Here is a 13813-nt window from a genome sequence, read left to right as displayed (position 1 = left end):
CTGTCTGGGTCTCTCCCTACCTCTCTCTTTTTTATCAGTAGACTCCCTCCGCCCTCAACCTGGCGGAAGTCTGGTGTCTCACTTCCTTGCTGTGTGACCTTGGGAAAGTTCCTTAAGCTCTCTGGGCCTCCCCTCCTCATCTCTAAAGTGGGATAATAAAAGCTCCTGCCCCATATGATTGTTATGAGGAATAAATGAGCTAACATCTGCAAAGCACATGGTAAACTCCTTATAGCGTTCAAAAACACACAAATAAAACAAAAACAAATAAAACCAAAAATAGGTAAAATAAGTAAAAATGAACTCAATGATATTACATTTAAATTTTTAAAAATTAAATTAAAACAAATCAAAGGAAAAGGAATGTTAGGCTTAATAAATCATAGAAATAAATAAGATGAGTTGGGAAAACCTGAGGGGGCAACCGGCGGCTGGGGACAGACCCACAGTCACCCAGCTAGCTGGGAGGAGAATGCACTCAAACCCAGAGCCACCTGACTGTGCTCCTTTGTGTGAACTGTGTGTTCCTTTGGCCCCCCCCCCTTTTTTTTGGCTTTCCAGGACTCCTCGGGCTGGGCCCTCTTCAGCATCAGCCCGCTTACACGCTCTACTCCAGCCCAAGGAACCTGCTCGTCGGGATCCCAAGATGCCCTAAATCAACCAGGCCTGGCCCAGCCTCTGAACCTTTGCCCACACTGGTCTCTGTCCTCCAACCCTAGATTCTCTCAGTCAGTGCCCTGGACTGGTCCCCACACTGGCAGGGACCTGGGGGGCCAGGAGGGGGTGGTACGACTGAAAAAGGAACATCTCCCTCTGGGAGTTCACAGTCCAAGGTGTGGGTACATGGGAAGCCAGCTCCAGCCTACCTCAGGGCCTTTGCACTGGCTGTCCCCTCTGTCTGGAATGCAATTCTTGAAATATACACACAATTCCTTCCCTCTTTCCCTTCTGATCTTTGCTCTGATATCAGCTTCTTGGTGAGGTCTTTCTTGATAACTTGCTTTAAAATTGCAACCATCTTCCTTGCCCTGGATGCTCCCTTTCCTTGCTTTCTTTGTCTCCATGGTACAAAAAAAAAAAAAAAAATGCCTTTGCACTTACTTATCTTGTTTAGTATCCATCACCCCACTCAGCTGTCAGCTCCAAGAGAGCAGGCATTTCCTCAGTGCCTACAACAGTGCCTGATACAAACATTTGCTGAATGAATCCTCAAAAGCAAGAGATAAGGGTCCCTGAGCAATTGAGTCCTCAGAAAAGCAAGTTGTCACTGGAGCTTGGGAGAATGGACCTTCTTCCGGAAGAAGAGTTACTGGTGCCACCTAGGGTGGGGGCTGTAGAGGATTTGACAGGCAGCAATGCATGCAGGAGAGGGCTTTCCCGGCAGAGAGGGCTTTCCCCGGCAGAGGGAACAGCCGGGGCAAAGGTCTGGTGGCTGGAAACTGAGCAGGGATGCAGTGGGGACACGAGGGCAGCAGGGTGCAGTAGACAGGAAAGGGAAGAGAGGAAGCAGAAGCTACGGGGTGGGTGGTGAGGAACCCGTGTATGGTGAGGAACCTCAGGAGAGTCCAGAACATGGAGGGACCTGGTCATATGGAAGCTGCCAGAAGGATCAGGGGAGGGGCAGAGGACAGTACTCCAAAGGCCCAATGGCCAGGCCCCGGGGCACATGAGCCTGAAATGGGGGGATACCGGGCATCTCAGTGGCCTCAGACTCACCTCTGTCTTCTTAAATCGTGCCCGGAGGGTCTTCATGGCCAGCGTCTGATGGTTCTCTTCAACCTAGGCCCCCTGGGGAAGCATAAGGACTGGAGTGGGAGGAGGCACCTGGGGAATAGGAAGGGCACCCGCCTCCCCTTCCTTAAGAGGACCTCTTCCTCTTCCCTGGGCCATTTCAGACCCTAGAACAGGACCCAGACGCAGGACACCCCATCTCCTAATCGCTGTGTGTCCTTTGGCAGGTCACTTGCCCTCTCTAAGTCTCACCTTCCTCAAACTTAAAATGAGGGAGATAGTCCCCTTTTGACCAACTTGTGGTAGGTCTTCAGTGAAGTCCCTAGCATAGAGCCCAGCAAACAGTAGGTGCTCAATATATGTACTTCACCCGTATTCCCTGCTGTCCAAGCAGATCAAGCTTTTTCTGGTCTCCAAGCTTCCATCTGTGCAGTTATTTCTACACAGAACGCCCTTTCTTCTCCTTCTTTTCTGGTGAACTCCTATTTACCCTTCACAGCCCAGTTCACAAAATCCCGTGTTCTGATGAGCTTTGCCTGTTGTCCACAGGCTGAACTCTTAACTCCTCAAGCTGGGTTTCCCTAGCCCTAGTTGGGTCCCTTCCTCTGCCCCAGCCCTGGCTTTGAAGGTTGGAAGCGTCTGGGCAGGTACTGTCTTCCTGAACAGTGAGGGGCACCTGGAGGACAGGCCCAGAACTGAGGCCCCTTAGCACAAAGGCACGGTTCTTGGATAATCAGAGAAGATTATCTGCAGCCAAGTCCCCTTACATCAGGCTGGCATCTGTGTGAGGGAGAGCATGGAGGCAAGTCACCCCAGGTGAGCAGAGGCCTGGGGTGACGGCTGTATACATGTATATGCACCTGTCTGTCCACCTGGGCCTGAGACATGTTCTTTGCGTGCACAGGGATAGAGAACAGGCAGACACATTTCAAGGTGTGTGGCTAGGGATTCCTTCCTATTTTGAGTCGGATTCCTGTGAAGACCCGTCCGTCGCCTGTCCAACCTGCCTGTGAATTCTCGAAACTATCCTTCCTTCCACCTGTCTGTTCATTCATCTATTCGCCTGTGCATCCAACCTCCTACCCAAGCATGTATACAGCCATCTGCTGGCCACCAGCCACCGACTCACCTTCTCAGGGTTCTTCATGACCCTTCAACCATACTTCGTCCGCCATCCATCCGCCCACCCACTTACATATTGAACAACCACCCACCCACCCAGCCACCCACGTCTACATCCAACACTCACCCATCCATCCACCTACCCACCTACCTACACATCCAACACTCACCCAGGCAACACCCACCCATCCACCCACCCTACCGTGCATTCATCCGTTCATCCTTCCATTTACCCACCCATCTATCTACTGACCACCCACTCATCCACCCACCCCTCCACCAATCAACATACCCATTCACTTAGCACTCACCCTACCCTTTCTCTTCCACCTCTGTCTCAATCACACCCAGGGCAGAGTGTAATAAGACACCCAAGAGGAGTCCACAGGTTGGCTGGGCAGGAGGGGATCCATGGGCTTGGGGGATGGGACTAGCTTCCTGGAGGAGGTGATGATATATAAAGGAGGGTCTGATGGCCAGGCAGGATGCTAAGAGGGGCAGCAGCAGTTATATGTACCCTAGACAATGCAAAGGCTGGGAAGTGGGAAGTGCGTGCATGAGTGTGTGTGTGTGTGTGTGTGTGTGAGAGAGAGAGAGAGAGAGAGAGAGAGAGAGAGGGTGCTGGGAAGTTCCTCAGCGTAGCCGGGACATACACGGGCCTCTCCTTGCTCCTACACACCAGGGCTCAGAGGCAAGGGGCTGAGGCCCTAACCAGCGCCTCCATCCCAGGCTTCCCTCACGTCCTCCTCTCCTACCTCCTGCAACTCCAGTGACTCTGGCCTCCTCGCCCACCGCTGGCTCCAGTTACCTGCTCCCAGCTGGGCCACCAGCTCACACCGGCAGCTCCAAGTGCTCAGCTCAGACACCCGATCAGCTCTGAGAGGGCAGCCGCCCCAGGGGGCCGGGGATGAGCAGAGGGAGGAGACAGGCTGGCCGCGGGGCTGCCTGCTGGCCAACGAGCCGTGGTGGGAAGACACCAGCTCTCTTCCACCACCCTCTGCCTCTCTTCCGAGCCTCTGCACTTGCTGTTTCTCCACCAGAAACGCCCCTTCTGTACGCCATGTCACTCCCAACAGGCTCACTCTCCCCGTCTCATTCCTACTGACTCTTCGGAGCTTTGGTGCAACACCCCCTCCTCCAGGAAGCCTTCCCGGGTGCACCCAGGCTGGGTCAGGTGCCTCCTCTGAGCTCTCTATGGCCCGTTGCCCTCATGGCACCTTAATCACACTAAGTCACCATCTCCCGGTCACCGGTCTGTGTCCACCTCTCGCCACAAGGTGCCGCCTTTGTTCTCCAGGGTCTCCCCGGCACGGTTGGTGCTCCACACGTCTCTTAAATGCATCCTCAAGGCCACCAGCCCCAGTGCCCTTGAGCAGTCTCTTAGCGGTGCACCTGGCCTGCCGAGCGCAGACTACCACCGGCCCGGATGACGTTCGGGTAATTCGTGGTGAGGCCCTACGTTGCCCCCCGCACACGTGCACGAGTGCCCTGCCTTGGTGACTTTGTGAACTCCTGAAATGTGCAGCGGAAAGAGCCGCGACTGGAAGCACGAGTCCTCTGTCCTCGTGAGGGACGTGGGGACTTCAGTTTACTCCTTTGCAAGAAGAAAGGGGGCACCGGTTGCTTGTGCCCCTCATTTGAGAGGTGACTGGAGGGAGGGCTGTCCCGTAGGCGGCCGCCCCTGTCTCCCGCCACCCGCCAGCGCTTCGAAGGAAGCGGACGTCTCTTTGCCCGCAGTTGAGATGGCGCCTGAGGCGTCAGACGAGGCGCGTGCGCCTTTGGAGGGAGAGGCCGGGCGCGTCGAGGGGAACGCGACTCCTCCTCCCCCCTCCTGTCCCGCCCCGTTTCCGGCGGAAGCGGCCTCAACAAGAGAAACTTTATTGTTCCCGCTGGCGCGGCGAGGATGTCGGTGAATTACGCGGCGGGGCTGTCGCCGTACGCGGACAAGGGCAAGTGTGGCCTCCCCGAGGTGAGCGCGGCCCCGCGTCCCGAAGGCCGCCCCCGGCGCCGCGGGCTGGGCGGGGCCGGACAGCAGCGGGGCATTGTGGGAATATCGGGAGGCACTGAGGCTAGACAATGGGAGGGACTTCCCAGGGAGGAGGGGGCGGGAAGTGACGCCCCCTGCGCTCCCGGGGCCCGGGACGCCCCCAGCCCCGGGTCGGCCGGGCTGGACCGAGCGAGGCCCCCGCGTTGCGGGAAGTCCCGAAGTTCTGATGGGGGAAGCGAGGGGACGCAGTTGCAGGCGGAAGGCTCGGCAGGGGCGAAGGCGAGGAGGTGGAAATAAACACACCTGGGGCACAAATTAGGCCAGAGCCGGGACCGCCGGGGCCGCCCGTGCCAGACTGGGGAGCTGACACTTTATCCTGAGGGTGATGGACAAGGGTTTTAGGTTGGATGGACGTAGATATGTGTCAGGAAGACCCCTTCTGCCGCTGCAGGACTTGGGGTGAGTCACTTCCCTTCTGGGTCCCCTCGTCCCTCTGTAAACTGGGGGGAAGATTGCCCCCCTCCCCTAAAGGCTGGCTGTGCGTTCTGAGGGAGGCATTTAATATGAGCCCTCAGAATCCCTCCGAAGCCCCTCTCTTTTCTTCCTGCCTGTCGCTTGATTCCACAAACATTGAGCACCCACTGGGCATAAGGCACTTTCTCAGCCCTGGGACCACAGTAGGGAACAAGGCGTACAAAACCCCCTCATGCTAGCAGGGAGACAGACACGGAGCAAGTAAATATAAGAAGTCCGATGATGGTGGGCGCCTGGGTGGCTCAGTTGGTTAAGCGACTGCCTTCGGCTCAGGTCATGGTCCTGGAGTCCTGGGATCGAGTCCCGTGTCGGGCTCCCTGCTCAGCAAGGGAGTCTGCTTCTCCCTCTGACCCTCTTGCCTCTCGTGCTGTCTCTCATTCTCTCTCTCTCAAATAAATAAATAAAATCTTTTAAAAAAAGGGGGGGGGGAGAAGTCTGATGATGGTAAGCTTCAGGGAGAAAAATAAAGCAGGGAGTGGTGAGGAGAGCTGGGCCTGCCTGAATCCAGGACCCAGGAGGCATCATTGAGATCACTTCTGGTTTTTCAATTTTTTTTTGTTGTTGTTGTAGCAAAATACACAACATAAAATGTACCACCTTAACCATTTTCAGTGCATAGCTCAGTGGCATGAAGCACACTCACCCGGTCCTGCAGCACCCCCAGCCTCCGTCTCCAGACCTTTCCATCTCCCCACACGGAGACTCTGTCCCCATGAAGCACGGACTCTCCACCCCCTGCCCCAGCCCCGGCTCCCACCCTCTCCTCTCTGTCTGTGTGGACGGGACTCCTCTGGGGACCTGAAGCTTATCATCATCAGGCTTCTTATATTTACTTGCTCCGTGTCTGTCTCCCTGCTAGCATGAGGGGGTTTTGTATGCCTTGTTCCCTACTGTGGTCCCAGGGCTGAGAAAGTGCCTGACGCCCAGTAGGTGCTCAATAAATGTTTGTGGAGGGGCGCCCGGGTGGCTCAGATGGTTAAGCGACTGCCTTCGGCTCAGGTCATGATCCCGGGGTCCCGGGATCGAGTCCCACATCGGGCTCCCTGCTCAGCAGGGAGTCTGCTTCTCCCTCTGACCCTCTTCCCTCTCGTGCTCTCTCTCGTTCTCTCTCTCTCAAATAAATAAAATCTTAAAATAAATAAATAAATAAATAAGTAAGTAAATGTTTGTGGACTCAAACCTCCTGAGAGTGAGGTCCTGCGGGATGTGTCCTTCTATGTCCGGCTCCTCTCACCGAGCACAGTGTCCTCGGGCTCCCTCCACGTCGTGGCAGGTGTCGGGGTCCCTTCCTTTCTGTGGCTGACCGGTATTCCAGTGCGTGCGTGGACCGCAGTGTGTCTATCCTTCATCCATCTACAGACCCTCGGATTGATTCCACGTTTTAGCGATTGTAAATGATGCTGCTGTGAACAGGGGTGTGCAAATGAGATGACTTTTGAGCCAAGACCTAAAGGAGGTGAGGGAGGAGCCATGTGGGAGCACTCCAGGCAGAGGGTACAGCCCATGTAAAGGTCCTGAGGCAGGACCAGGCCTGGTGTGCTGGAGGAATAGTGAGGAGGCATGTGTGACTGGAGCAGAGTGGGCGAGGGGGAGGGAGGGGGGGAGGGGAGGGTGGTCATGCAGGGCCTTGAGGGCCGCTGGGAGGGCTCAGGCTTTTGCCCTGAGGAATGCGGGAGCCCCAGAGGGCTGTGGGCAGAGGAGGGACATGAGGACAAGCTGCCTTTTCCAATCGGCTCTCCCCACTGGGCAAGGCAGGGGCATCCCAATCTGTGGCTAGTTGCTTTGCCACTTGGGACACGTTTTGACCTCTCCGTTCTGCTGTGTCCCCTGACAGATCTTCGACCCCCCTGAGGAGTTGGAGCGGAAGGTGTGGGAGCTGGCGCAGCTGGTCTGGCAGTCCTCCAACGTGGTGTTCCACACAGGTGCTGGCATCAGCACCGCCTCGGGCATCCCTGACTTCAGGTCTGTGGGCATGCAGGGGAAGTTGAGGCAGGGCCTGCCACACCGCCAGCAGCTTCCCTGTTAGCTCACAGAGGCTTGGGCATCAGAAGCCATCCTGCTGCCTTCCCCTTGGGGGTGCTGGGCACTGGAAAGACCCCGCCCTTTTAATCGCGGCCCTTTAAGTCATGTGCAACATTCCACTCACACCCCATTGGCTAGAGCATGGTCACCTGACCATACCTGGCTGCAAGGGATCCTGGGCAATGTAGTCTCTTGCCTGGGCTCACCATGCATGCCTAAATACTGGGGTTCTATTACTTTAGACGATGGGAAGAATTGATATCAGGGGCAATTAGCTCCACGCTCACTTGCAAATATTTTTCTATCGGACCTGGTGTCAGGCAAGTGGCTTAAACCATCCAGACCTCAGCCTCTCACCCATTAACAAGGGTGTGGGACCAGACAGTGTCGAGACTCCTCTCTCCTTGGCGCATCACGTGTTAGACAAGAGTCTTCTTGCTGAAGCGTCCACGTCTCAACTGGCACCCCCCTAGTGGCCCGTGTAGGCACTGAGTTTGCAACCCTTCCCCATCGACTGTGCCACCCAGGCGCCCCAGATTCCTGGTTCTGGAAGGAATGTTAGGCTTCTAAGGCGTGACTCCCTCCCACCCCTCCTTCACAATCTGCCATGGCTCCCCACTGCCACACAGGAGAGTTCCAGGTACTTCGGGCTGGAAATCAAAGCTCTTCCTGCTCCGGCCTTGGGACATCTCTCCCACCTCAGCCCCTGCTGCTCCCAGACCACTTGCGTTTCCCCAACTCATGGGCTGTTGTCAGTCCCCTAGGCCTCTGCTTACCCCTTCTGCCTGAATTGCTCTGCCCTTTCCTCGCACAGTTGAAGAGACAGCTCAGCCTCCTCCAGGAAGCCTTCCCGCACTCCCCGTGCATAGCCCCCACCACCTCCACTGGGCTCCTCCAGTTCCACAGGCTGCAGGGTCTGTGGCCACTTGTGTCCCCCCTCCACAAGATGGAGGACTCCTCGAGGGCAGGGCCCGGGTCCACTAGGACCCCAGCAGCACCCAGCACAGGGCCAGGCTCAGTGCAGCAGCAGGAAGTGCTGATTGAAATGAATAATTTTTTGCCCTCGTGCACCACATCCTCCCTCCTCTCCCCTCACCCCCCCCTTTTCTCTCCCCTCTCTTTGTCTTGCTTACTCTGTCTCTATCTCTTGTCTCCCTGATTCTCTGTCTCTGTCTCTAATGCTCGATCTCTTATTCTGTATCCTTGTCTCCTTGAACCCTAAACTCTCTGTGTCTCTCCCCACGTGCCGCCTTCAGGGGCCCCCATGGCGTCTGGACGATGGAGGAGCGGGGCCTGGCCCCCAAATTCGACACCACCTTTGAGAGTGCGCGGCCCACGCAGACGCACATGGCGCTGGTGCAGCTGGAGCGCGTGGGCCTCCTCCGCTTCCTGGTCAGCCAGAACGTGGATGGGCTGCACGTGCGCTCCGGTTTCCCCAGGTAACCCCCAGCTTCCGGCCCCGCTTGGCCTGGGCCAGGCCACCCCTCTCTCTGGGCCTCAGTTTCTTCATCTGTAAAATGAGCATGGTTGCCAGCCCTTCCCCTGTGAGGCCACCGTGGCGATCTAGTGAGGCGGCAGGGAGAAGCACTTGGCGCCCAGTAGGGCTCTGCGAACCAGAGCTGTCGTGCACTGTCACTACCTCCTGAGTCCCATTTTGGAGGACGAAGCACTAATCCCCCAGCACCCACTGCGTGCAGACAGGAGCAAAATGGATCACACCCAACAACCATTTACAACCACTTACCCAGTGCCCACTGGCACCGCACGCTGTTCTAGACACAGGATGCTGGGCGCACAAGACAGAAGCTCTGCCCTCCCGGGACTTATGCTCTGGTGGCGAGGAAACAGAAGACGAGATAAATTAGTGAATTGCATTCTAGGTCAGGCGGTGATCACTGCCAGGAAAGAGAGGAGGAGGTAGGGTGGGCAATGGAGCCTGTAACAGGGGGGTTGTGACATAGGAGTGGGGACGTGAGGGAGGTGACCAAGGGAGGCAGGGGAAGAGCCCAGGCCTGATCGTTGCTCCTCCAACTATCCCAAAAGTTAGGCACTGCTGTCCCATTTCACAGACGGGGCCTGAGGCACAGAGAGGTTAAGCGACCTGCCCGAGGTGACACAGCTGGGAAGCAATAGAACTGGGAGTTGATCCCCTGTTCCTCTGCTTCCAAAGCTCATGCCCCCTGGGCCACCCATCGCCTCAGGTTCTTCCTTTGCAAACTGGGGATCAGAACTCCTGTCCTTCAGACTTGGTGACATTCGGAGGTTCCGACATGATTGTGGATGGATTTTGTGAGTGGAATGGGCTGTCTGTGAACAGAGGTGGGGTCAGCCATGAGGGATAATGATTCCTCGGGCTCAGAGAGGTTGGGCCATCTGGTTGAGGTTGTACAATGTGTGGATGGTGGAGTCAGCAGCCAGAGGCACCAGAAGGAGAGAGTCCATTGATCCTATGGATGAAGGCTTAGGGAAGGCTTCCTGGAAGAGGAGGGCTCGGTACTTGGTCTGCAGCCTCAGGAACCAGAACCCTGTGCCACGGCTACGTGTCTTTCTTCTCCTCCCACAGAGACAAGCTGGCGGAGCTCCACGGAAACATGTTTGTAGAAGAGTGTGTCAAGTGTAAGACGTGAGTGCCATGGGGGTGGGGGGAGTTAGGGTTAGAACGGGCCGGCCCCATTCTCTGTCACCTCCCAGGTCAGGCTCTGCGTAAGGGCCTTATGCGTCTCCTCAGCTGTGGCCAGAGACCCAGGCTGGGGTGGGGGCTGGGGGCTTGTGTTCCTCCTGGGGAAGCAAGTTCCCCTCCTGCGCTGCGCTGACGATGACCACAAGCTGAACAGCTCGAAACAGAAGTGTGTCATCGCGGCCTGGAGGCTGGAAGTCCGAGATCAGGTATCGGCAGGGCAGGGCTCCCACTGAAGCCTGCAGGGGGCGCTCCTTCCTGCCCCTGTGCATCTTCTGGAGGTTTCTCACAGTCCTTGGTGCTCCTCGGCTTGTCTTCCCCTCACGCCACCCTCCGCCTGGTTCATAAGGACCCCAGTCCTGTGAGATGAGCGCCAGCCTCCCCCTGTGTGATTTCGTCTTAACGCGTCACATCTGCAACAATCCTCTTTCCAAATGCGGTCACACTTTAAAGTATTGGGGGCCGGGACTCCAACATATCTTTTTGAGGGGACACAGTTCAGCCCATAACGGAGTGTGACAGAGGTGTGTCGGCCTGCTCTGGGAAGGCTGAGCCAGAGCCCTTCCCGAAGCCGGGGCTCTCTGCTTGTGTCTCCTTGAGCTGGCTGAGCAGCCCTCCAGGTGGGGCCCCCAAGTAAAAAAAAAAAAAAAAAAGTGTCCCCAAATTTATTTTGAAAAATTTCAAATCTACAGAAAACTCATAAGAATTGCTGGATGAACCCGAACTTTGCCTAGACCAGAGCTCAGCAAGCTTTTTCCGTAGAGGGCCAGATGGTAGAACGTTTTCAGCTTTGTGGCCCTGACAGTCTCCGTCAGGATGTGACGCGAAAGTTGCCGTAGACAACACAGGAAGGAATGGGCGTGGCCGTGTGCCAATAAAACTTTATTCACAAAGACAGGAGGCTGAGGGCCAGATCTGATCCTCGGCGCCATAGTTTGCTGATCTCAACGTGGATTTGACAGTCTTCCGTTCCTATTCTGTTAGTCCTTGCTGTCCTGTTGAGGCGTCAGCGTGTCCACCGGCCCAGGCCCACAGGATACGTGTCTCCCTCGGCCACAGCACATTCGTGGTAAAGGCCGGGATGTGGAAGACCGTGTAGATCATCCGGGCCCTCACCTGGCTTCCCAGGGCTCCCATGCCTTCTATTTTTGTCCCAGTCCACGATCCAACCTGGGGTCACGCTTTGCCTGTCATTGTCCGGTCTCTCTAGTCTCCTGGGTTTGGAATACTTCCCAGCCTTTCTGTTTCCATGACCCTGGCATTGGGGTACAACCAGGCCAGCTGTGTTGTGGAAGCCCCCCACTTCCCTGGGAGAACAGCTCCCCCAAAAGAGCAAGAGCCGCCCAGCTCAGGCTGCAGGGGAGCGGGGGTGGGCTGACCCAGCCCCACGGGGCCCCCTTCCTCCCCCAACACAGGCAGTACGTCCGGGACACCGTCGTGGGCAGCATGGGCCTCAAGGCCACGGGCCGGCTCTGCACCGTGGCCAAGGCGAGGGGGCTTCGGGCCTGCAGGTGAGTGACCTCTCGCCGTGCCCGGACGCCGGGGGGGGTGGGTGGTGCATGTCTCCATGTTGATCCCCCCACCCCTCCCCTGCAGAGGGGAGCTGAGAGATACCATCCTGGACTGGGAGGACGCCCTGCCTGACCGGGACCTCACTCTCGCCGACGAGGCCAGCAGGTCGGACCCTCAGATGAGCCCAGATCGGGTGGGTGGGGACACAGGCAGAAGCACAGCCAGCTCCGGTCCTGGGCCATCAGGAGAGGCTTCCTGAAAGAGGTGGCTGCCCTGCTCTAGGCCTCCCTGTCCTCTAACAGCAGCTACTCATGCTGCACCATGCACGTGTTACAGGCAGGGAAACTGAGGCTTCAGCAGGTGGACTGTTGTCCAATGCTACCCCTCTGGGAAGTGGATGAGCCGGGATAGAACCCAAGTCCCAAGCATTGAAGGTCCTGCCCACGTCAAGAACCCTGCTTCTGCCAACGGGGTGGGGAGGTGGCTCAGGCAGAAGGGAAGCGGCAGGGGCAGGACTCAGGACAGCTCGGAAGCTGGCCCAGGCTGTGGGCGGCCCTTGAGAGCAGAGGGTGTGGAGTGAGCTGACTTCCCAGGGCCGGGCGTGTTGTGGGAGCACAAGGTGGGTGGTGAGGCCATGGGGCTCGAGCCAGGAGGGGTTGGAGGTCTCCCAGCCTAGTGGGGCAGAAGGAGGGCTGCAGAGACCCTTGTGCAGGGCTGGAAGGGGCTCCATCTGACTCTGCCTTCCCGTCCCAGGAACGCAGACCTGTCCATCACACTGGGCACCTCGCTGCAAATACGGCCCAGCGGGAACCTGCCCCTCGCCACCAAGCGCCGAGGAGGCCGACTGGTCATTGTCAACCTTCAGCCCACAAAGCATGTACGTTCTGAGCCCACCCTGACATGCTCCCTGCCCCAGCCTCCGTCCCCTCTCGACCTCTGCCTCAGCCTGGCCTGTCTTTGCCCCCGCAGGACCGCCACGCCGACCTGCGTATCCATGGCTATGTGGATGAGGTCATGAGCAGGCTCATGAAGCACCTGGGCCTGGAGATCCCTGCCTGGGACGGCCCCCGCGTGCTGGAGAGGGCGCTCCCCCCCGCTGCCCCGCCCGCCCGCCCCCAAGCTGGAGCCCAAAGAGGAGGCCCCCACCCAGCTCAACGGCCCAGCGCCCGCCAGCTCCAAGCCGGAGCCCTCAGCAGAGCCCTGCACCCAGCACAATGGCTCCGGGCCCGCCAGCCCCAAGAGGGAGCATCTGGACAGTCCTGCACCGCACAGGCCCCCCAAAAGGGTGAAGGCCGAGGTGGCCCCCAGCTGACCCGGGGGCCCGGGGAGGGTGGGGCTTTTGATAGAAACCATGGATTCATCTTTTCTTACTGGTCTCACTTTGTTACTTGTACCTGCCCATGGGGGTAGGGGGGCGACCTCAGGGTGCTGATGGCCGGGCTCCAGGCCCCAGGGCAGGCTCACCCTCCACTGCCTCTCTCTCTAGCTCTAGGGGCCTCTGGTGTGGGCCTGGGGAGGAGCATTTTCACCCTGGACACAGACCTTGGATCTGACACCCCAAGCACCTGCTCCTCCTGGGCCCCAGCCCCTGACTCAGGATGTTCTGGGAGGTGTGGCCAGGCCCTCCCTAGTTCCCAGTGTAAACGAGAGCTAACTCTCTCTGCCCCTGGGCCCTCATCCTCCCCTTCCCCTGCCCCCCCCCCCAAATCGCCTTCACAGTCCCTCTGGGAGGTGGCGGGGGGGGGCAGAATCGCCATTCAGGAGCCAGACTTCATGGTGGCACAGACAATGGGGGTTTACACTGCCTTTGGGGCTAGAGGGAGAGAAAGGTGTGTCCACCTGGCTGCCTCCAGACTTCCAGAGAAGTCTTCAATGCAATAAAGGCAGAAATTCTTGCATTGGAGTCTGTGTTCGACATTCATAACCTTGTGCCAGGTCCTGGTCCTGACAGGACTGCATGGTCCCCTTGCCCCTGTGGACCCGGCCTGGGCCTCTCTGCAAACCAGGCCCCGGGGCGAAGGAGGAGGGGCAGTACCACATGGGGCAGTACCACACCGGGCATTCCCGGAGCCCTCAGTGTGTGATGATGTGCCTGTGTGTGTGGTTTCTAAATATTTGCCCTCCACTACTAGGCTGTGAGCCCCTTGAGGCTAGAGGCCGTGGCCCTTGGTCTGGTTCAAAGCCCCTGGCACCTGCTCAGAGCGGGTGGAGAGTCACCACACATTAGG

The 13813-nt window shown here is 57.7% G+C and overlaps 1 protein-coding gene across 1 annotated transcript; it reads left to right on the top strand.

Annotated features, from left to right (window-relative positions):
* Positions 1-4701: 4701 nt before the first annotated feature.
* SIRT6 (sirtuin 6) lies at positions 4702-13039 on the top strand. The gene is given in 9 exon segments (XM_027584400.2): positions 4702-4822; positions 7209-7336; positions 8653-8835; positions 9960-10019; positions 11489-11584; positions 11670-11750; positions 12339-12462; positions 12555-12674; positions 12676-13039. Coding segments are annotated over 9 exon segments (1080 nt in total). The 5' UTR covers positions 4702-4756; the 3' UTR covers positions 12898-13039.
* Positions 13040-13813: the final 774 nt, after the last annotated feature.

The sequence above is a fragment of the Zalophus californianus genome, chromosome 1, assembly GCF_009762305.2.
Source record: "Zalophus californianus isolate mZalCal1 chromosome 1, mZalCal1.pri.v2, whole genome shotgun sequence".
NCBI classification, from domain to species: Eukaryota; Metazoa; Chordata; class Mammalia; order Carnivora; family Otariidae; genus Zalophus; species Zalophus californianus.
This window is presented reverse-complemented; position numbering and strand designations above follow the sequence as displayed.